The sequence below is a fragment of the Pongo pygmaeus genome, chromosome 4 (genome assembly GCF_028885625.2).
Source record: "Pongo pygmaeus isolate AG05252 chromosome 4, NHGRI_mPonPyg2-v2.0_pri, whole genome shotgun sequence".
In the NCBI taxonomy this organism is placed as follows: domain Eukaryota; kingdom Metazoa; phylum Chordata; class Mammalia; order Primates; family Hominidae; genus Pongo; species Pongo pygmaeus.
Window position 1 is genome coordinate 81,819,601 of NC_072377.2, and position 23,206 is coordinate 81,842,806.

At 34.9% G+C, this 23,206-nt stretch overlaps 1 protein-coding gene across 2 annotated transcripts in view; it reads right to left on the reverse strand.

Moving 5' to 3' along the window:
• Positions 1 to 23,206, reverse strand: part of AP3B1 (adaptor related protein complex 3 subunit beta 1) — a 289,899-nt gene that overhangs the window by 151,460 nt on the left and 115,233 nt on the right. For both annotated transcript variants that reach the window (XM_054487813.2, XM_054487814.2), the window contains exons 8-13: positions 22,037 to 22,192; positions 17,846 to 17,943; positions 16,307 to 16,361; positions 16,149 to 16,220; positions 5,728 to 5,790; positions 2,681 to 2,813 (exon numbers count right to left, since the gene is read on the reverse strand). In XM_054487813.2, coding sequence (XP_054343788.1) covers positions 2,681 to 2,813; positions 5,728 to 5,790; positions 16,149 to 16,220; positions 16,307 to 16,361; positions 17,846 to 17,943; positions 22,037 to 22,192 — 577 coding nt within the window. The remainder of the gene's footprint in view (positions 1 to 2,680; positions 2,814 to 5,727; positions 5,791 to 16,148; positions 16,221 to 16,306; positions 16,362 to 17,845; positions 17,944 to 22,036; positions 22,193 to 23,206) is intronic.

A 23,206-nucleotide genomic window follows, 5' to 3' on the forward strand; every position in this document is an offset into this window, starting at 1 on the left:
ACTATTAGCTCTATAAAGATAGGAACCTTTTATAAGTTAAATAAATATCCTATTAATATATTCAACATTTATTAAATATCTCAACTGATTTAAGTCTTCAATAAATGCTTACTGAATTTTTTAAAACTAAACAAAACAAAGTCTTCTGCCCCCATCCTTTTAGTTTAGAGTAGATGGCAATAAGGTTATTCAAAAAAGTAAATTTTGCCAATGTTACCTAAAATAAATTACCAAAGTCAACTGAAATGTAGATTTCTCTTACTAAAGGTCTATAAGAAATTGGTTTATCAAATTAATCTTAGAGAGTAATAATGGACTGTTTTAGGGCAAGCTTCAAGTCTGCTTAGAAAGGCTCTTAACAACACACACACAAAACTAGAGGTCCAAGAGAAATATATTAAACATATTTAAAAACAATTGAGCCCAAATGTCCCTGAGTTAAAGATTCATTATTTGAAGAGATGATGAGGTATTCATTTCAATATAAAATCAAATAATTACAGATTCCCAGAACCTTAAAAGATCTTACAGATTTTAAAGAAACTGAGTCTTCATTCACAGTATTTATTCCTAAAAGTAGATCTTTTAATACAAAGAGGAAGGGGCTCTGTTGTCAGGATGGCTATGTTAAAGTTAAAAATACTATGACTTTCTTTCATGTTACTAATTTTGATATAAATATTCTCCTTATTTGTTTTACCTCTCACTTTTACTGAGCCAGACTTCTGAACTACAAAAAATAGTGTAGCAGATGTGATACAGAGATAATTAATCAGGTATTATGGGCTAATGATGATTATGCAAATATAATCTAGACAATACAATTTAAGTTTGTTAATATTCACACTGCAGGAAAGAAAAAAAAAGATAGTTAAGAGTTGTATCAAAAAACAAAAGCCTAACCATTAAAATATCAAAATTTAAAGTAGTTAAATTAAATCCTTCTACTTTTAGAGAGGGAGTATATATTAGTCTTTCATTTTCTAATTATAAAACAATCTAGTCTTCCCTTAAAAGTGATGTAGAGGTAGAATATTTATCTTTTAAAGTCAATAAAAATATTTTTTGAGAAATTACATCTGAAGCAGAAATAACTGCTTTAAAATCCAAAGCTTGAAATTTTCCATCAGAAAAAAAAAAGTCAAAAAATAAAATTGAGAAAATTTGAATATATTTTGTATTTGAATGAACTAATCAGTGTTCTAACTAATTTCCAGTGCTTTCTGTATGCAACTAAAATGTAAAAGAACAATTGCCCTGGTAAGCCTTGGTTCATAATCTTTAATGGTACAAAGTTATTTTCCCAAGGTGTGTATTTTATTTGGTTGAATAGAAAGTCATTATTAAAGGCACAGGAAAATTTCTTTAAAACACATTTTTAATGCCACATTTTAAAATGTGACATAGAAACAGAGATAAAAGGATTGGTTTATTATTAAAAGTAGAAAGAGATAGAGTGGATGACATTTACCATCCTATCTCCACCAGCTACTTTGTAGAGATAAAAAAGATTTTAAACCTATCGTCTTGATAATTTTTTTGGCATTTATTTGGAGTTTTAATAATACACGTAGAAAAATCTTCAGTCATAGTATCTTGAGTTTACAGGTACAAGTTTAAAATTTTATGCTCACAACAAAAATCAATGTTATCTGGGAATAAATTTTGTTCCAATTTTTTTCATCAGAAATACTTTCAACAATGTGACAGTTGTCTAAAGATATCTACATGTGGGAAAAAATAATTAGGGATTATAGGATTCTTGTACTAAAAAGTTATTTTTCAAATAAAATGTAATCAATTTTGTTGTTTTACCTCATGGGCTGCTATATCATATATGTCCATATCTAGACATTACATAGACATTAGTATATTTTAAATTCCACAAAATAATTTCAATGATTTTACAAAGAAAATTGTGTTTTTCTTTAAAAAGTCTCATTTTAATTAAATACATAATTATAATAAAAGTTCTTTAAACAAAATTATTTTAAAGGTAAAGTTGGCTTTTCTTTCTTTCTCTAAATGGCTCCATTTATTTCAAAGCCTTACCCATAGAAATAACTGACACTTTGCCACAGAACGATATGGGATCTAGATTACATATTTTACTGGATATTACCTATCCAGTTTCACCGAACGCTTAGATATTGTTTGGCTTAAAAACATAAAGCTGCTCCAAGTTGATGGCTTTTAAATCTAGTTAATTTTGAATATAATTAGGTGAATTTCTGAGGAAAAAGAATGTTGAAGGTATAGTTAACATATTTTTTGATCTAGCCACTTCTCCATGTTATAGTCATTTGCCTGCTTTTAGCACCCTCTGCAGGTAGACCAATATTATGCATGACTTACATGCCATTAAAATGCAGTAAAAAGGTGGAAAAGATACAATCAAGGTGATTAAATTGTAAAGAAGTAAAACAAATTTTCTTAGATCTGTTGTGGTAAAACAAATACTACCTGCTAGTTAACGGCTTATTTTACTTAAAAAAAAAAAAGAACCCAGAATATGCATATTTATGTGCATTTCAAGGATAAAATGCTATTTATTGTGACCATACTACTGATATAACTGGAAAAGCTAAAATGCAAAGTTAGAAAAGGTTACAACTTGGAAATAATACCAAGAATATTCAAATTTAAATCACCTGAAAATAAAATGAAACTGTAAACTTACCATCCCTGTTGGACAGCAGACAGACCAAGCCATTGAGGCACGTGTCAGTGACTTCCAAGATGTTGGTTGCACATCTGCCTATAGTCTGAATAGTGGCTGCTGCAAATTGTTTATCCTGGCTTTTCACATACGTCTAAAAGATATTATTTCAATTAGTTTACACACTGGTATTATCGAGTTAACCAAAACTCAGATTATATTAAACTTTGTCAATATATAAGAATTCCAGAATACATAAACTTCTCATAAGCACAACATGAGGACCAAGTGATGCTGTAGATTAATTTCATTTTGTTTTGATTTTTTTACTTAAAGAATGTGCCTATGGACGAAGCACATTTTCAAGCCAGGCTCATTCACCTGTGGCCATAGTGGCTTGAGACTCCAAAACAGATAGTAGGAGCAGTCACCCAAAGACAGCAATTAGTTTAAGTGCAAGGTTGAAAGAGATGATGAGAGCTCTCTCTTTGGAGGTTTCAGTTCATTTACCAGCAGCATCTGTGAATCTATGAAAAAAGGGTCACTTTTTCAGAGACACTAAATCTAAAAATTGGGAGAAAAGGAAGAAAGGGACCAGTAGGCTATTTACAAACATTTTACTTTCAAAATCTATCACAATGGTTGTAAAAGAATAATAGTTACAGTGAACAGTATTTCAATAAATACTTCAAATACTCAGTTTATAATAAAATAAAATACCATACTTTTGAAATAGGTTTTCCTTAAAAGTATGCTTTAAAAATATACTGTAAAGGGTATGTGTGTGTGTGTGTGTGTATATATATATATATATATATATAAATATATATACACACTATAAATATATACTATATACACTATATATAGTGTATATACAGTGTGTATATATACACACTATATATAGTGTATATATACACAGTGTATACTGTATATACACTATATATACACTATATATAGTATATTGTATATATACACTATATAGTATATTGTATATATACACTATAGTATATTGTATATATAGTATATACACTATATATAGTACATTGTATATATACACTATATACAGTATATTGTATATAGTGTATATATATATACTATGTATATACACACACACACACAAATTTAAAAATAAATAAATCACTGATTTAACAACAGGAAGTTAAAATATCTTTATAAAATTTATAATAGCCCTAGAGAATTCCACTTTGGTTAGAACCTTCCTAATTTTTAAATGAGGAAAGCTTCCATTGTTTACAGGAATATACACACTTTATATCATATATATGAAATTTGAAAGGTCATTTACAATCGAAATTTTTAAGAAAGATTCCCAACCTCAAATAAGAAGTATACAATGTAGACTTAACACTATGAAAAATGCAATACAGTTAAGTGGTGTCTAAATGACAAATGGAGGAGAAAATCTGAAGATGTCTAAAAAAAATACAAATTTGCTAAAAATGGTACCAACAAGGTGATTAAACGTTGAAGAAATAAATTAAATTAATTAAACTCTCCTAGTTCCATGAAGGCAAGACCAATTATATTTAAAAGTGTTCCCAAATAAATTATTTAATATCCTTAACTAAAAATATGAACTTATGAGTCTTTAGAAACATTCCCTATTTTACCCAAAAAGTTACTAAAAGCATAACTATGAGCATAAAACAAACATAGACAGAAGGTACAAATTTAGACAGTGATAAAAATGAATACGTGAAAAAAATATACTTAAAAGTTTGACTGAAAAATAGACCTTATTAAACATCCTGGTATCAAATGAAAAGACTAGATGACCAATATTTTGAAAAAGTTCTAGTATGTGCCCTCTATACAACCCATTCCACAAGATTACCTAAGTCTCCTTTCCTACAATCCCAGGAGACTTGATACAAGCAAAAAGTGGACAGTGAGAGGACACCAAAAGAGATTAGACAGGACAAAAGGAAAGGAACAAGAAAAAACACAAAGACCAATACTTTAAATAAATAAAATTATATGAATGAAGTGAAAATCAGATTCAAGCAATGATCTATACCTATAAGATTATCGAATAAGAACATAAAATACTATATTTTCTGGCATATAAATATGAGTGCATTTCCAGAACATCTTATTTTTTTAAGAAATTTGTCTAGAAAGATACACAACATAAAAGTAGAGTAATCCAGGTATGAAAATATAAATTATGGACATGCCATATTATTCTACTATTCCTGTAAAAAGTTTAAAAATCACATAGCTAAAAAGAAATAGTGTATACAGTGTCTTATAACCAAGAAGAAATTTAATATTGGCATATAGGAGAACTATGGCAAAAAATACATCTCTAAAAGTTGAAAGCTGATAAAAGAAAAACTCTGTGATTAGTGCATAGTATGTGGTATATTTTTGTTAAGAAAACAGACAATGGAATGTAAAAGTCATAATACTGATGTAAAGTTTTCTATTGCTGTGCTCTACCACTAAGGCTTCAGAGATGACCTTTCCATCATAAAGGGTATCATGTCCATGAAGTAATTTTTGAATAATATTTTGGGGGGAAATGCAGCTAGGAAGAGTCTCATATGGAATAAAAATACAACTAAACAAATCAAGATAAAAAACAGCAATTTAAAAAATCGTAGTGGGGCAATTATGAAACAAATTTTTTTGAGCTATATAAGAGGCTAAGGGGACAGTGTCAAAAATAGTCATAGGTCAATAAAATAGGAACAACTAGGTAAGAAATGAAGCCATTTTCATGACCACAGAGTATAGAAAGGACTATTGATGCCGGCAGCACAAAAAGATGAAATTCTTACCAGAAATACAATTTCAAACAAAGACAGAGTTATAAACCAAAGTCCTTCAAAGTCTATGTAAATATGAAAGAGAATACTATGTTTTCCTTAAATTATAAATTCGTAATTAGTTTATTCTTGCAAATTTATAAATTTCTTAGTTGTCAATCTTGTCCCAATCACTATTTTATGTACACAATTATGTATTTCTAGATAGAAAAAGATGCATATTTAAGATTGAACATATGTTTTAGAAATTTTTTATAATTAGCACTGTACACAAACCTGAAATTCTCGAAGAAGAGTTGATATGTTGGCTTCATTTGCCAAGTTTGTCAAAATTTCAAGCTATAGTAGAGAAAAGAGAAAGTAAACATTTTAAAACAAAGGTAGTAAGATGAATTTAATAGAGTACAGGCATTTAACTGAAAGTTTATTTCTACTTTTAAAAATCACATTGTCGGCCGGGCGCAGTGGCTCACGCTTGTAATCCCAGCACTTTGGGAAGCCGAGGCAGGTGGATCACCTGAGGCCGGGAGTTCGAGACCAGCCTGACCAACATGGAGAAACCCCGTCTCTACTAAAAATACAAAATTAGCTGGGCGTGGTGGTGCATGCCTGTAATCCCAGCTACTCAGGAGGCTGAGGCATGAGAATCTCTGGAACCCAGGAGGCAGAGGTTGCAGTGAGCAGATATCACGCCATTGCACTCCAGCCTGGGAAACAAGAGTGAAACTGTCACACACACACACACACACACAAATCACACTTGCCAGTGTGGTAAGGCATTATACCCTTCAGGTCAACTTAGTCTACCTTCTTATGTCCACAAACAGATATTACACAATTACTAGTTCTTTGAAAATAATTTGGAAAAGGAGAATACTACATCTTCACTAACTGTTTGCCCAATACAAACTTACAATTTATATCTAATTAACCTAAACAAATCTGTTAGTTTGGTTTTTGTCTTTTAGTAAAGTTAGAAAACAATTTGCCCTCCATGTTAATACATCTGTTTTCCAGATACCAATTAATTCTTTTGATTTGTTCTCCTATAGTCTACCATCCCAAATACTCAGACATTTTAATTCTCTCTTCTGGATTTATAGATATAAACAATGTGTAATCTCCAATGGGCTTGTGAAAAAAAATTTTTACTAACAAAAAATATTTCGTCTTAAGAAAATCACAAAAAAATAGAAGAGAAACAGAAGCAAATCAAGATGTGAACATAAATACATTCATATCAATAATTACATTAAATAAAGCCAAATACTTAGAGCCAACTGATCTTTGACAAGGCAAACAGAAACACAAAGTGGGAAAAGGACACCCTATTCAACAAATGGTGCCAGGATAATTGGCAAGCCACATATAGAAGAATGAAACTGGATCCTCATCTCTCATCTTATACAAAATTCAACTCAAGATGGATCAAAGGCTTAAATCTAAGACCCAAAACCATAAAGATTCTAGAAGATAACATCGGAAAAACCCTTCTAGACACTGGCTTAGGCAAAGACTTCATGACCCAAACCCAATAACAAATGCAACAAAAACAAAGATAAATAGACGGGACTTAATTAAACTAGAAAGCTTCTGCACAGCATAAGAAATAATCGGCAGAGTTAACAGACAACCCACAGAGTGGGAGAAAATCTTCACAGTCTATACATCTGACAAAGGACTAATATCCAGAATTTACAAAGAACACAAACAAATCAGCAAGAAAAAAACAATCCCACCAAAAAGTAGACAAAGGATATGAATAAACAATTCTCAAAGACATACAAATGGCCAACAAGCATATGGAAAAATGCTCAACATCACTACTTATTAGGGAAATGCAAATCAAAACCACAATGTGAAACCACCTCACTCCACCAAGAATGGCCATAATCAAAAAATCAAAAAATAATAGATGTTAGCATGGATGTGGTGAAAGGGAACACTTTTACACTGTTGTGGGGAAGGTAAACTAGTACAAATACTATAGAAAACAGTGTGGAGATTCCTTAAAAAACTAAAAGTAGAACTACTGTTTGATCCAGCAATCCCACTACTAGGTATCTACCCAGAGGAAAAGAAGTCATTATTCAAAAAATATACTTGCACACACCTTTATAGCAGCACAATTTGCAATTGCAAAAATATGGAACCAGCCCAAATGTCCATCAATCAACATGTGGATAAAGAACTTGTTATACATACACACACACACACACACACACACACACACACACACCATGGAATACTGTTCAGCTATAAAAAGGAACAAAATAATGGCATTCACAGAAACTAGATAGAATTGGAGACTATTACTCTAAGTGAAGTAACTCAGGAATGGAAAACCAAACATCGTATGTTCTCCCTCATAAGTGGGAGCTAAGCTATGAGGATGCAAAGGCGTAATAAGAATACACTGGACTTTGGGGGCTCAGGGGAAAGGGTGGGGGGTGATGAGGAATAAAAGACTACACATTGGGTACAGTGTACACTGCTTGGGTGATGGGTGCACCAAAACCTCAGAAATCACCACGAAAGAACTTATGCATGTAACCAAACACCACCTGTTCCCCAAAAGCCTACTGAAAAAAAAAAAAAAACAGTAAATGATCTAAATGCTCCAATCAGAAGGCAAAGACTGTAGGAGGAGTTCTTTACATATTCTGGGTACAAATCATTTATTCAGACACATGTATTAGAAATATTTTTCCCAGATTATCTTTTAATTTTTAATTTTATTTTGATAACTATTTTAACTTTTGGACAACTTTTTTCTTTTTTTCTTTTTCTTTTTCTTTTTTTGAGACAAGGTCTTACTCTGTCACTCAGGGTGGAGTGCAGTGGTGCAATCATGGCTCACTGCAGCCTCAACCTCTGGGGCTCAAGCAATCCTCCCACCTCAGCCTCCCAAGTAGCTGAGACTACAGGTGCATACTACCATGCTCAGCTTATTTTTAATTTTTTTGTAGGGATGGAGCCTCGTTGTGTTGCCCAGGCTGGTCCCAAACTCCTAGGCTCAAGTGATCCTCCTGCCTCAGCCTCCCAAAGTCCTAGGATTATAGGTATGAACCACTGCATCCAACTGGACAACTTTTAAAAAACAATCTCAAACATATGAAAAAGCTACATGTATAGTACAAAGTGTTGTTGTTGTTTTTCTGAACAATTTGAGACTACAGATGCCAATCTGATGTTACATTATCCCCAAAAACTTCTATGTATATTTCCTATAAACAAGGACATGTTCCACAGACTACAATACAACCAAGAAAATCAGGTTATTAAACTGATGCATTACTTTCACGCAATTGTCACTATGCATTTAAGTTTCAATAACTGTCTCAATGACGTATAACAAAAGGATCCAGTTCAATATCACATACTGTATTAAGTTGTCTCCTTTGGTCTGAAACAGTTTCTTAGTCTTTCTTTTAACTTATATGACCTTGACACTTTCGCTAATTATAAACCAGGTTTTTTTGGTAAAATATCCTTGAATTTGGGTATAATTTAGATTTTATTATTAAACTCAGTTTTCATATGAATAATACATCATTCTAATATTGAACAGTCTTGAATAGTCCATAGTCCATCCTTTCCTCATTGGTTTGTAATATCTCCTCCACTATATGGTACATTTTTGCATGTATGGGCATATTTCTAGGCTTTCTACTCTTTCCAGTTACTTTTCTGTCTAAATATCACACTATTTTAATCACTATAGATTTATATTCCTAACTGCACTCTATACCATACTTATTACTTCCTGAAAACAATGCTCTTTCATAATCCCTTGTGTTAGCATGAATTATGTTTTTCACCTATTCTAACCCTTCAACCTCCCAATCAACCTGCCAACCAAGAAAAAAATTCACAATATTATTCTTTTAAGATCCACCCAAACATCATCTTTTCTAAACCTCTCATAGAATTAGCTCCAACCTTTCTGTTGTTCACAACACTCAATTCAAATATCTGTATCACTTAAAACACACAATACTAAAATAAGTTAGTTAGAGACAGGGTCTCACTCTATCACCCAGGCTGGAGTGCAGTGGCATGATCAACGGCTCACTGCAGCCTCAACTTCTGGGCTCAAGTGATCTGCCCACCTCAGCCTCCCAAGTAGCTAAGATTACAGACATGCGCCACCACCCTGGCTAATTTTGATTTTTTTGTAGAGACAGAGTCTCACTATGTTGCCCAAGCTGGTGTGGAACTCCTGGCCTCAAGCAATCCTCCCAACTTAGCCTCCCAAAGTGCTAGCAATACAGGCATGAGCCACTGTGCCAAGCCCTGAAGTTATTTATTTATTTATATTATTATACATTAAGTTCTAGGGTACATGTGCACAATGTGCAGGTTTGATACATAAGTATACATGTGCCATGTTGGTTTGCTGCACCCAACAACTCGTCATTTACTTTAGGTATTTCTCCTCATGTTATCCCTCCCCCAGCCCACAAACCCCTGACAGGCCCCAGTGTGTGATGTTCCCTGCCCTGTCTCCAAGTGTTCTCATTGTTCAATTCCCACCTATGAGTGAAAACATGCAGTGTTTGGTTTTCTGTCCTTGCGATAGTTTGCTGAGAATGATGGTTGCCAGCTTCATCCATGTCCCTGCAAAAGACATGAACTCATCCTTTCTAATGGCTGCATAGTATTCCATGGTGTATATGTGCCACATTTTCTTAATTCAGTCTATCATTGATGGACATTTGGGTTGGTTCCAAGTCTTTGCTATTGTGAATGGTGCCGCAATAAACATACGTGTGCATGTGTCTTTATAGTAGCATGATTTATAATCCTTTGGGTATATACTCAGTAATGGGATCACTGGGTCAAATGATATTTCTAGTTCTAGATCCTTGAGGAATCGCCACACTGTCTTCCACAATGGTTGAACTAGTTTACACTCCCACCAACAGTGTAAGAGCATACCTATTTCTCCACATCCTCTCCAGCATCTGTTATTTCCTGACTTTTTAATGATCGCCATACTAACTGGTGTGAGATGGTATTTCATTGTGGTTTTGATTTGCATTTGTCTGATGACCAATGAGGATGAGCATTTTTTCATGTGTCTGTTGACTGCATAGATGTCTTCTTTTGAGAAGTGTCTGTTATATCCTTTGCCCACTTTCTGATGGGGTTGTTTTTTCTTGTTTTTTTGTGGATATTAGCCCTTTGTCAGATGGGTAAATTGCAAAATTTTTCTCCCATTCTGTAGGTGGCCTGTTCACTCTGAAGAAAGTTTCTTTTGCTATGCAGAAGCTCTTTAGTTTAATTAGATCCCATTTGTCTATTTTGGCTTTTGATACCATTGCTTTTGGTGCTTTAGTCATGAAGTCCTTGCCCATGCCTATGTCCTCGATGGTATTGCCTAGATTTTCTTCTAGGGTTTTTATGGTTTTAGCTTTAACATTTAGGTCTTTAATCCATCTTGAATTAAATTTTTGTATAAAGTGTAAGGAAGGGATCCAGTTTCAGCTTTTTATATATCGCTAGCCAGTTTTCCCAGCACCATTTATTAAATAGGGAATCCTTTCCCTATTGCTTGTTTTTGTCAGGTTTATCAAAGATCAGATGGTTGTAGATATGTGGTGTTATTTCTGAGGCTTCTGTTCTGTTCCATTGGTCTATATATCTGTTTTGGTCCTAGTACCATGCTGTTTTGGTTACTGTAGCCTTGTAGTATAGTTTGAAGTCAGATAGCGTGATGCCTCCAGCTTTGTTCTTTTTGCTTAGGATTGTCTTGGCAATGTCAGCTCTTTTTTGGTTCCATATGAACTTTAAAGTAGTTTTTTCCAATTCTGTGAAGGAAGTCATTGGTAGCTTGATGGGGATGGCATTGAATCTATAAATTATCTTGGGCAGTATGGCCATTATCACTATACTAATTCTTCCTATCCATGAGCATGAAATGTTCTTCCATTTGTTTGTGTCCTCTCTTATTTCGTTGAGCAGTGGTTTGTAGTTCTCCTTGAAGACGTCCTTCACATCCCTTGTAAGTTGGATTCCTAGGTTTTTTATTCACTTTATAGCAATTGTGAGTGGGAGTTCCCTCATTAGTTTGGCTTTCTGTTTGTCTGTTCTTGGTCTACAGGAATGCTTGTGATTTTTGCACATCGATTTTTTATCCTGAAACACTTTGCTGAAGTTGCTTATCAACTTAAGGAGATTTTGGGCTGAGACAATGGGGTTTTCTAAATATACAATCATGTCATCTGCAAACAGGGACAATTTGACTTGCTCTTTTACTAATTGAATACTTTATTTCTTTCTCTTGCCTGATTGCCCTGGCCAGAACTTCTAACACTATGTTGAATAGGAGTGGTGAAAGAGGGCATCCCTGTCTTGTGCCAGTTTTCAAAGGGAATCCTTCCAGTTTTTGCCCATTCAGTATGATATTGGTGGTGGGTTAGTCATAAATAGCTCTTATTATTTTGAGATACATTCCATCAATACCTAGTTTATTGAGTGTTTTTAGCATGAAGGGCTGTTGAATTTTGTCGAAGGCCTTTTCTGCATCTATTGAGATAATCATGCAGTTTTTGTCACTGGTTTATTTATTTATTTATTTATTTGTGTATGTTGAACCAGCCTTGCGTCCCAGGGAAGAATCCAATTTGATCGTGGTGGATAAGCTGTTTGATGTGCTGCTGAATTCGATTTGCCATTATTTTATTGAGGACTTTCACATCAATGTTCATCAAGGATATTGGTCTAAAATTCTCTTTTTTCGTTGTGTCTCTGCCAGGCTTTAGTATCAGGATGGTGCTGGCCTCATAAAATGAGTTAGAGAGGATTCCCTCTTTTTCTATTGATTGGAATAGTTTCAGAAGGAATGGTACCAGCTCCTCTTTGTACCTCTGGTAGAATTTGGCAGTGAATCCGTCTGGTCCTGGACTTTTTTTGGTTTGTAGGCTATTATTATTTCAATTTCAGAGCCTATTATTGGTCTCTTCAGAGATTCAACTTCCTCGTTTAGTCTTGGGCGTGTGTATGTGTCCAGGAATTTATCCATTTCTTCTAGATTTTCTAGTTTATTTGCACAGAGGTGTTTATAGTATTCTCTGATGGTAATTTATATTTCTGTGGGATTGGTGGTGATATCCCCTTTATCATTTTTTAATGCATCTATTTGATTCTTCTCTCTTTTCTCCATTAGTCTTGCTAGCGGTCTATCAATTTTATTGATCTTTTCCAAAAACCAGCTCCTGGATTCATTCATTTTTTGAAGGGTTTTTCGTGTCTCTATCTCTTTCCAATCTGTTCTGATCTTAGTTATTTCTTGCCTTCTGCTAGCTTTTGAATGTGTTTGCTCTTGCTTTTCTAGTTCTTTTAATTGTGATGTTAGGGTGTCAATTTTAGATCTTTCCTGCTTTCTCTTGTGAGCATTTAGTGCTATAAATTTCCCTCTACACACTGCTTTAAATGTGTCCCAGAGATTCTGGTATGTTGTGTCTTTGTTCTCATTGGTTTCAAAGAACATCTTTATTTCTGCCTTCATTTCGTTATTTACCCAGTAGTCATTCAGGAACAGGTTGTTCAGTTTCCATGCAGTTGTGCGGTTTTGAGTGAGTTTCTTAATCCTGAGTTCTAATTTGATTGCACTGTGCTGTGAGAGAGTTTGTTGTGATTTCTTTTCTTTTACATTTGCTGAGGAGTGCTTTACTTCCAATTATATGGTCAATTTTAGAATAAGTGCAAAGTGGTCCTGAGAAGAATGTATATTCTGTTGATTTGGGATGGAGAGTTCTGTAGATGTCTATTAGGTCTGCTTGGTGCAGAGCTGAGTTCAAGTCCTGGATATCCCTGTTAACCTTCTGTCTCGTTGATTTGTCTAATATTGACCGTGGGGTGTTAAAGTCTCCCATTATTATTGTGTGGGAGTCTAGTCTCTTTGTAGGTCACTAAGGACTTGCTTTATGAGTCTGGGTACTCCTGGATTGGGTGCATATATATTTAGGATAGTTAGCTCTTCTTGTTGAATTGATCCCTTTACCATTATGTAATGGCCTTCTGATCTTTGTTGGTTTGAAGTCTATTTTTTCAGAGACTAGGATTGCAACTCCTGCTGTTTTTGGCTTTCCATTTGCTTGGTACATCTTCCTCCATCCCTTTATTTTGAGCCTCTGTGTGTCTCTGCACGTGAGATGGGTCTCAGGAATACAGCACACTGATGGGTCCTGACTCTTTATCCAATTTGCCAGTCTGTGTCTTTTAATTGGGGCATTTAGCCCATTTACATTTAAGGTTAATATTGTTATGTGTGAATTTCATTCTGTCATTATGATGTTCACTGGTTATTTTGCCCATTAGTTGCTGCAGTTTCTTCATAGCATCGATGGTTTTTACAATTTGGGATGTTTTTGCAGTGGCTGGTACCAGTTGTTGCTTTCCATGTTTAGTGCTTCCCTCAGGAGCTGTTGTAAGGCAGGCCTGGTGGTGACAAAATCTCTCAGCATTTGCTTGTCTGTAAAGTATTTTATTTCTCCTTCACTTATGAAGCTTAGTTTGGCTGGATATGAAATGCTGGGCTGAAAATTGTTTTCTTTAAGAATGCTAAATATTGGCCTCCACTCTCTTCTGGCTTGTGGGGTTTTTCTGCTGAGAGAGCCGCTGTTAGTCTGATGGCCTTCCCTTTGTAGGTAACCAGACCTTTCTCTCTGGCTGCCCTTAACATTTTTTCCTTCATTTCAACCTTGGTAAATCTGACAATTATGTGTCTTGGTGTTGCTCTTCTCGAGGAGTATCTTTGGGGTGTTCTCTGTATTTCTTGAATTTGAATGTTGGCCTCCCTTGCTAGGTTGGGGTAGGTTGGGGAAGTTCTCCTAGATAATATCCTGAAGAGTGTTTTCCAACTTGGTTCCGTTCTCCCCGTCACTTTCAGGTACACCAATCAAACACAGATTTGGTCTTTTCCCACAGTCTCATATTTCTTGGAGCCTTTGTTCATTTCTTTTAAGTCTTTTTTCTATAACCTCGTCTTCTCATTTTATTTCATTAATTTGATCTTCAATCACGGATACCCTTTCTTCCACTTGATCGAATCAGCTATTGAAGCTTGTGCATGCGTCACAAAGTTCTCATGCCATGGTTTTCAGCTCCAACCGGTCATTTAAGGTCATCTCTACACTGTTTATTCTAGTTAGCCATTCGTCTAACCTTTTTTCAAGGTTTTTATCTTCCTTGAGATGGGTTTGAACATGATCTTTTAGCTTGGAGAAGTTTGTTATTACCGACCTTCTGAAGCCTACTTCTGTCAACTCATCAAAGTCATTCTCCATCCAGCGTTGTTCCGTTGCTGGTGAGGAGCTGGAATCCTTTGGAGGAGAAGAGGCGCTCTGGTCTTTAGAATTTTCAGCTTTTCTGCTCTGGTTTCTCCCCATCTTTGTGGTTTTATCTACCTTTGGTCTTTGATGTTGGTGACCTACAGACGGGGTCTTGGTGTGGATGTCCTTTTAGTTGATGTTGATCCTATTCCTTTCTGTTTGTTAGTTTTCCTTCTAACAGTCAGGTCCCTCAGCTGCAGGTCTGTTGGAGTTTGCTGGAGGTCCACTCCAGACCCTGTCTGCCTGGGTATCACCAGCGGAGGCTGCAGCACAGCAAATACTGCAGAACAGCAAATATTGCTGCCTGGTCCTTCCTCTGGAAGCTTCGTCCCAGAGGGGCACCTGCCTATATGAGGTGTCTGTTGGCCCCTACTGGGAGGTGTCTCCCAGTTAGGCTACACGGGGGTCAGGGACTCACTTGAGGAGGCAGTCTGTCTGTTCTCAGAGCTCAAACACCGAGCTGGAAGAACCACTGCTCTCTTCAGAGCTGTCAGACAGGTACATTTAGGTCTGCAGAAGTTGTCTGCTGCCTTTTGTTCAGCTATGCCCTGCCCACAGAGTGGAGTCTACAGAGGCAGTAGGCCTTGCTGAGCTGTGGTGGGCTCCATCCAGTTCAAGCATCCCAGCCCCTTTGTTTACCTACTCAGGCCTCAGCAATGGCGGACGCCCCTCCCCAAGCCAGGCTGCTGCCTCACAGTTCAATCTCAGGCTGCTGTGCTAGCAGCGAGCAAGGCTCTGTGGGCGTAGGACCTGCTGAGCCAGGCATGGGAGAGAATCTCCTTGTCTGCCAGTTGCTAAGACCTTGGGAAAAGCGCAGTATTTGGGTGAGAGTGTCCCGTTTTTCCAGGTACAGTCTGTCCCAGCTTCCCTTGGCTAGGTAAGGGAAATCATCTGACCCCTTGTGCTTCCTGGGTGAGGCGATGCCCCACTCTGCTTTAGCTCACCCTCTGGGGCTGCACCCACTGTCCAACCAGTCCCAGTGAGATGAACCAGTTATCTCAGTTGGAAATGCAGAAATCACCCATCTTCTGCGTCAATCATGGTGGGAGCTGCAGACCAGAGCTGTTCCTATTCGGCCATCTTGGAACAAATCTCTGAAGTTATTTATTTAAATGCCTGTCTCCTTTATTAATCTGTGAGTTATTCAAGTTGTAGGTAGCATGGTTTAACTTTACATTATCAGAATGTAGTACACTAATTAGTATATAATAATATAGATTGAAAAGTATAAAGAAAAACCATTAACTGTATCAATGTGTTTTAAAAAGCAGGACTGCATCCCGCAGATGCTAAAAGCTATAGAAATATCTCTTCAAAACAAATGTGTTAAAAGCCTCTGAAAAATGAAAGCATACATACCTTCAGTGTCTTGATCATAGTTGGATCAGTTGACCTAACATAGAAACTCTTCAGATAAGGTTCGAACATCCCCTAGATTACAAAAATAAATACAAAAATACATTATGGTACTAATGTGTTCATGTGTCTCTTAAATTACATGTTCGGAACATACATACCTTTCTTTGAATTGACATAGTTGCTATATTTTGTAGGACAATATACTGCACCTCCCTAGAAATCAAAAGAGAATTTTTACTGGGTATATGTTCCAATGAAACATCTTTGAGTAAGCACTACAATAATGAAAAAGAATTAGCAACAATTTCAAGTGAATGAGACTCTTAAATGTAATAATGAAAAGTTGTTAGTAAATCTTAGACGTGTGCCTTTTTAATGCACTTTTCCTATAAAATACCAATAAATTAGATGTGATTCATCATGAAGAATAGTTAAAACAAATTTTATAATAAAGTACTCCTAAAATATGAAGTTAACATTGTAGCTGCTTTGAACCAAGGAAGGTATTCTTAGGGTTAATGGGGGTAAATATGACCACACTGTTATCATAAATTCATTAAATAACTCATTCTTCCCAGGGCAAAGGCCAGATTTAAAAAGTAGTCATGTTATTTTTAGACCCAAATATCTAATAAATGAACTGAATCTGGTATAAGGCTTCACGTGAAAGACCAATTCCAGGTCTTTCTGATATCCTTTGAACTAGCCATAGGAAAAAAAAATATTGAACTAGCAAAAGAGAAAAATGATAGCTGGATATAAAGATAGGGAGAATAGGAACACAAAGGAAATGGCATCTCATTTGTTACTAAGCCAGTCAAGAGCTAAATTTGTGGACTAAGTTCCAGCTAAGGGCAAAAATAAATACATGGTTTTTTCCTTCCATCCCAATTAGTGGAAACAAGCACTCAATGAAAAACATTGTTTCAAATTAAAACAACTAATTACTGAAAAATAGCTAAGGTATGTCATATAGCTGAAATGAAGGTATTCTTAAACAGAAAACAAATGTCTGAATTAAACCCGAAATCATGATTCTCATGTTATATGTCATGGAAACTCAATAAATTGTTTTGAATTGTTAACCTAAACCACTAAATTATAAAGAGGTAAAATTAAAGAAGGTGGCATGCTCTTTCTGTCTGTCTATCTGAAACTAAGAGTATGCAATCTTTAAAATGAGTAGCTGTTAAAAACACAGCTCTCTTTTCAGAGTGGAGCAAAGCAGAGTAATTAAATATTCCAGCTTTATAGGAAGCACAATTCTGGCATAAACTACATTACTCAGCATAGACATTGCTCTATATAAAACCATGTATTAATACATTGAGTAAGTCAATCTGACAGTACTTCAGTATAGTTTTTCAGTGATTCCAGATTTACCAAAACTCCCAAACATCATTATTGCCATTCCTAAAAATTTCAAACACTAATACTAGACTACTAGTGACACCCTAGTATTATGCCACAAAATATTTTCAATATCTTTGGGCTTGAGGTTAAAAAAATCTCGGTACTTATCATTAAGTTTGAGATAAATGTATAAAGACTTTTATAATAATCCCCTTAAGTATGAAATCTTACGATCAATTGATTAAAATAGTTATATATTAAATGCCTGAAAGATTACGTTTGTTCAAACATTACTTTTTAAGGAATACAAAAGAAAAAAATATATATATAAAATCATGACCTACCTATTGCTACGAAGTAAACGCACTAGTGATTTAGAAATTATGCCAGCTTCAGATTTTGGTGATATGTGCCAATAGAGCTGAGCAACTGCCATAACCACCTACAAGATAAAGCATAAAAATAACAGGAACTATGAACACTATAGCACTCTACAACTTCAAAATCCATTCCTACACATTATTTCCTCTAAGTCCTACAAATTCCTGTGATGTAAAATGGAATGATACTCTTTGTAGTGAGATGAAGAAGTGTCCCCCACCCCCAGTGCCCAATTCTATCCTCAGAATCTGATCTTATTTGGAAGTGGGATCTCTGCAGAAATTATTAATATAAGAATTGAAATGAGATCATGCTGGTTATGAGCCCTAAATCGAGTGAAAGTGTCCTTATAGGAGAAAAAAAAAGGACAAAAAGAGACACAGTGAAGGCCACATGAAGATGGAGATAATTAGCGTGATACATCCATAAGCCAAGCAATGCCACGGATTGCTGGCAATCACCAGAAGCTAGGAAAGAGATGGTTTCTCCCTCAGAGCGTACAGAAGAAACCAATACTGATTACACTGTGATTTCAGACTTCTGGCTTCCTGAAATGTGACAAAATAAATTTCTGTTGTTTTAATCCACTCAGTTTGTGGCAATATGTATGGCAGTGCTATGAAACGAATACATCCTCAGAAAAAAAAAAGAGGCACTGAATGAACTGCTCAAGGTGTAACAGCTAGTACGTGGCAAAGCTCAAGACACTCGAAATTCCATGCTCCTCAGCTGCTGCTCTGAGACTGGGGCTTTTTAAGAATTGTAAGCATGACTTTCTAAATGAAGCCAGGATAACATTAACTAGTAGGCTGAAATAAAGAAAACTCAGCACATTTAAGTTACAATTAAAGAAACTTCATTAAAACAAATACATCTATAGCAGTAGCACTTAAATAATCTTGTTTTTAAAAACACAGAACCTTAAAAATGGCTTCTGGTTCAAAGCCATTATAAGGGTGATTCAAAGACTGGGCACAGTGGCTCACACCTGTACTCCCACCCCTTTGGGAGGCTGAGGCAGGTGGATCACTTGTGGTCAGGTGTGAGACCATCCTGGCCAACATGGTAAAACCCTATCGCTACTAAAAATACAAAAATTAGGTTAAGTGTGGTGGTGCACGCCTGTAATCTCAGCTACTTGGGAGGCTGAGACACGAGAATCGTTGAACCCAGGAGGTAGAGGTTGCAGTAAGCCAAGATCATGCCACTGCACTCCAGCCTGGGCAATAGAGTGAGACTCTGTCTCAATGAAACAAAACAAACAAAGGGTGATTCGAATTTCTTTGTCTCAAAACAGAAGAGTACTGTTTCCCCTAAGTGCCTCTCCACTCAGATTCAGAGTGACAACTGCAGAGACATAGCTACAGATGTTACCAACGCTGCCTTTGGCTCAAAGGACACACTAATATTAATTTAATTCTGCCTGGTCTATAAAGTTTGAACAAATATATAGCAAAAGTTCTATTAATATATATGCCTAAATAGTATACAGCACAGGAGAATGTTTGAGGTTAAAAAAAAAAGGTTTCTTCTGAAACTAAAGAACTGTTTTAAAAATTACAGTATACAGGGTCCTAAATTTACTGTTTGCCATTTCTTGTACTTTCTTACAAGTTTGATTTATAGCTTTAGGACCTTAGTTGGGAATTTAAAAAATGCAAAAATATCTCATTTCTTCATTTGTGAACTGCAAATATAAGTTAGTTACAAAATAAACTCTCCTGAATTTTAAATCTTATAAAATAAAAGAATCTCAATTAATGATTGACCTAATCCAAGATCAGTCATTTAAAAAAATATTAACGCATATACCTGGCTAATAAGTATTAGTAAATGATAGAAAAGAAAGCTGAATCTTAATTTTAATCTATCTTACAGATAGTAAATCCTTTTCCCTTACAAATAAAAGTCCAATCCTACTGGTAAGAAAGCAAACTGTACTTCCTATATATGTCAATGTCTTTAAAATTCTAGCTGCCACTTGGCATGCCATCTGTTCTAATATATTAGGGTACTCCAAAATCCAAAAGGACTAAATGAGCCTCTTTTTCCTCAGTATTTAGAAATCCAACAGTTGAAAGTCTCTTTGATACCCAGAATTTGAAATGTATAGGCTAATTTGTAAACGCCATGAAAAAAAGTTCCCAAAACCTCAAAATCCAAAAAGACCTAAAATATACAACCTTATAGGCCTTCTACAGTTACATCACGCCTGTTCATAATAAATGCATCCTATAAACACTTTTCTACTCTTAACCATTCATGCCGCTGTCACCTTATTCAGACTGTTAGAATAGCCTCCTAACATTCCGCTTTCATTATCTATCTCCAATACAAACTACATAGCAATGACGTATTATGTTTCCTGAAAGAAATTCTCAAAGTCTCTCCATAAACTTAAGTATGAGGTTGAAAAAAAATCTATCCACAATTCTTCAAAAGTTAGCCTTTACTCATATTTAGCAGCATCCCAAAACAAGGTGCCAAAATACACTGACACAAAAAGTAAAGCACCTCTATTACAGCATCAAGTAAGCAGGGAACCCAAACAAACTGGGACCAAAAGTACAAACTGCCACTATTTGTTTCACTATTTGAGAACATTTTTGATCCATAAGTATTTGAACTATAAAATCAATTTCTAAGACCTAGTTAAATGAACAGTGAATCACTCATAAAGTAGAGTTTAAGATGGCAAATTATAGCTATCTAACTAGCATCTGGCTAAGCTGAGTACATTAAAATATAAGCATATTTTACAACATCCATGAAATAATATTTTTGTTATGACTGGGCATGATTACTGAATAATGATTTGGAAACTAAACTATTAGGTATTAGACAAAAATTGTTGTTGATAACTTGGATATACAAAGCTGTAAGCTCTAAATTCTCAAGAATCAGAAAAAATAATGCAAATTCCACATATTTGAAGTTTTTACTAACTGAACAGAACAATTCATTAAGAATATTTTCTCAATTAAAATCTTTAAGAACATGTTTAACTTAAATCTGCCAAGCCTTTGGATGTAACTGCCAGTTAACAGGAAACACAGAATATAAAAGAATTAAATGGCACTATAAAAGATGCAACCATCCCATTCCAGTAGGTATAGCAAACAAAAAAACAAAATAAAAAGAAGCAGCAGCAATCAGACAAACCTAGAAGGACATTCTGCAAGACTTGAGAGGCTTTAAAAGACGCAATGCATAAGATAATGGTTTGGATAAATCATCCAAAAAGAATAATTTAAGATCAATTGGTATTAAATGAAATGAAATTTTATTAAAATAAAAAGCGGAGAGGACTGACTAGAGAAAAAAAGGTTAGAAAATACTATGTACAGTATGATTTTTATCTTGGTTAAAAATATATATATATGTATGTATAACCATGAATATATGTACACTTATGCAGATTAGAAAGATCTGGAAGAAAATACACTAAGACATAAGTGATTTCTGAGTGTTGACAATATGATGTTTTAATTTTCTTTTTAGTTTTGCTGGTCTGTATTTTCTAATTTTGTATAGTGCACATGTATTCTTCTAAAATATAAATGGTTATATAAACAAAAAGGTGTCGAACAAAAAAAACTTTATGACCCAAATAAAGATGATTTTTAATTACTATTACTGCCAATTTACATTTATAATATGTGAGGCATTACCTTTGTTAGTCTCTTAAAAATTCTATCAGACAGATACAAACAGTATGGACTAATACCAGATCAAGTACCCTCAATCACAATGGAATAACTGATAAATATACATAGTCCTTATATAAGAGCTAATATAATCCAACTAATTGAGAAATAAGTTAGAAATAACTTAAGAAAAGCCAATTAACAAAACCATTAAAAAGTAAATGAAGTCCAACAGGCCAAACCAGGTATTCTCATCAAAACCTAACTCTGTACACCTGGAAACATGGAAGGCTGAAATATATTTAGGTATTACTTTCCAGACGTTAGGTCTCTAAATCTATAGCTTACATTTCACAGTGTATTTCCAACTATCCATTACATGTCATTTGGTGTGTAAACAAACAAATGCTCCATTAGTACACACAGACTCACTTACTAAATTGAGATATTTTTAATTGCTGTTTTTTAAAAACCAGTGAATTATTTCTTATAAGGATTTTAACATACCGCAGCATTCCTGCTCTGAAGCAAAGGCTTTGTATTTCTAATTAAAAGTCTATGATCTGGATCCATAGTATATGGCTTTTTCCTTTTGTCAGTCTTTTCCTTCTGATCATCATCAGATTCGTAGAAATTCTTTTCATTGTCTTCTAATTCATCACCCTACAATGAAAGAAATCCAATCCCAAGATTACTTTAGACCTTGAAAAATCCGCATATTATACAGTCAAAGAAAACTTTCTTTTAAACATCTACAATAACATTTTACTGTAGAATACTTCTGTTTAGGCAATTTAAAAATATTACACAACTTATATCGAATAGAGGCCTTGATTTTTCTCATATTTTATAGCAAGTTACTGTGCTATAGATGATGTGCTTCTATTCTACTACAAAGTAAATTTTTGACTATTAAATCCCCATAGAAATACCTATAGTCCCTCAAAAGGAACATATGACCATTAGATTTTAACAAGACCTATAATACTACCTAAAACCTGAAAACTATTTCCATAAATTGTCAGCCACTCTGTAACTAGATCAAAGAGTCAAAAAAAGAGGAGCATTGTTTGAATAGTAACATAAAAGAAATCATAGTAAAGTTTGACACATAAAAACTAGTGTTGTTAATTAGGTCCCTGAGTTGTCAAGAAAATGTCTCAGTCTGAGATTTATAAATATCCACAGGAGTTGATTCTAGCTTTTTGTTTTGAATTCTTTATCTCTGCCAATAAAATATGCCTACAGGCATTTAGTGCCCAAAACAAACAAACAAAAAACCACACAATCACAATAATAGCCACACACATCCAATTCAACTACTGTTCAGAGGTAACTTCTGTTACCAGGTATCTGAAACATACTTTCTGCTTCCAGGAAGATGAAGTAGATGTATTTTTCCCCATCTCTCTCACTAAGTAGAGTTCTAGAAAAGCAGAACACTACATGTAAAACATATATAAAACAAACATAAGAAGACTTTGAAAGCCAAAAAAGGAGGAGGACTGGATAGGAACTTCAAGATCCAAAGAAAGACAGACCAGTGAGTTCCCTGGGTTTTCTTTTTATTTCGTATATCCACAGCTCGGTGCAGAAGCTGGCAACAAATGCAGACGAAAGAAACCCCCAGAACTGCTCTCTCTAGCCAAAGGACGAGGAAAGGGGCAGTCTAGCAAG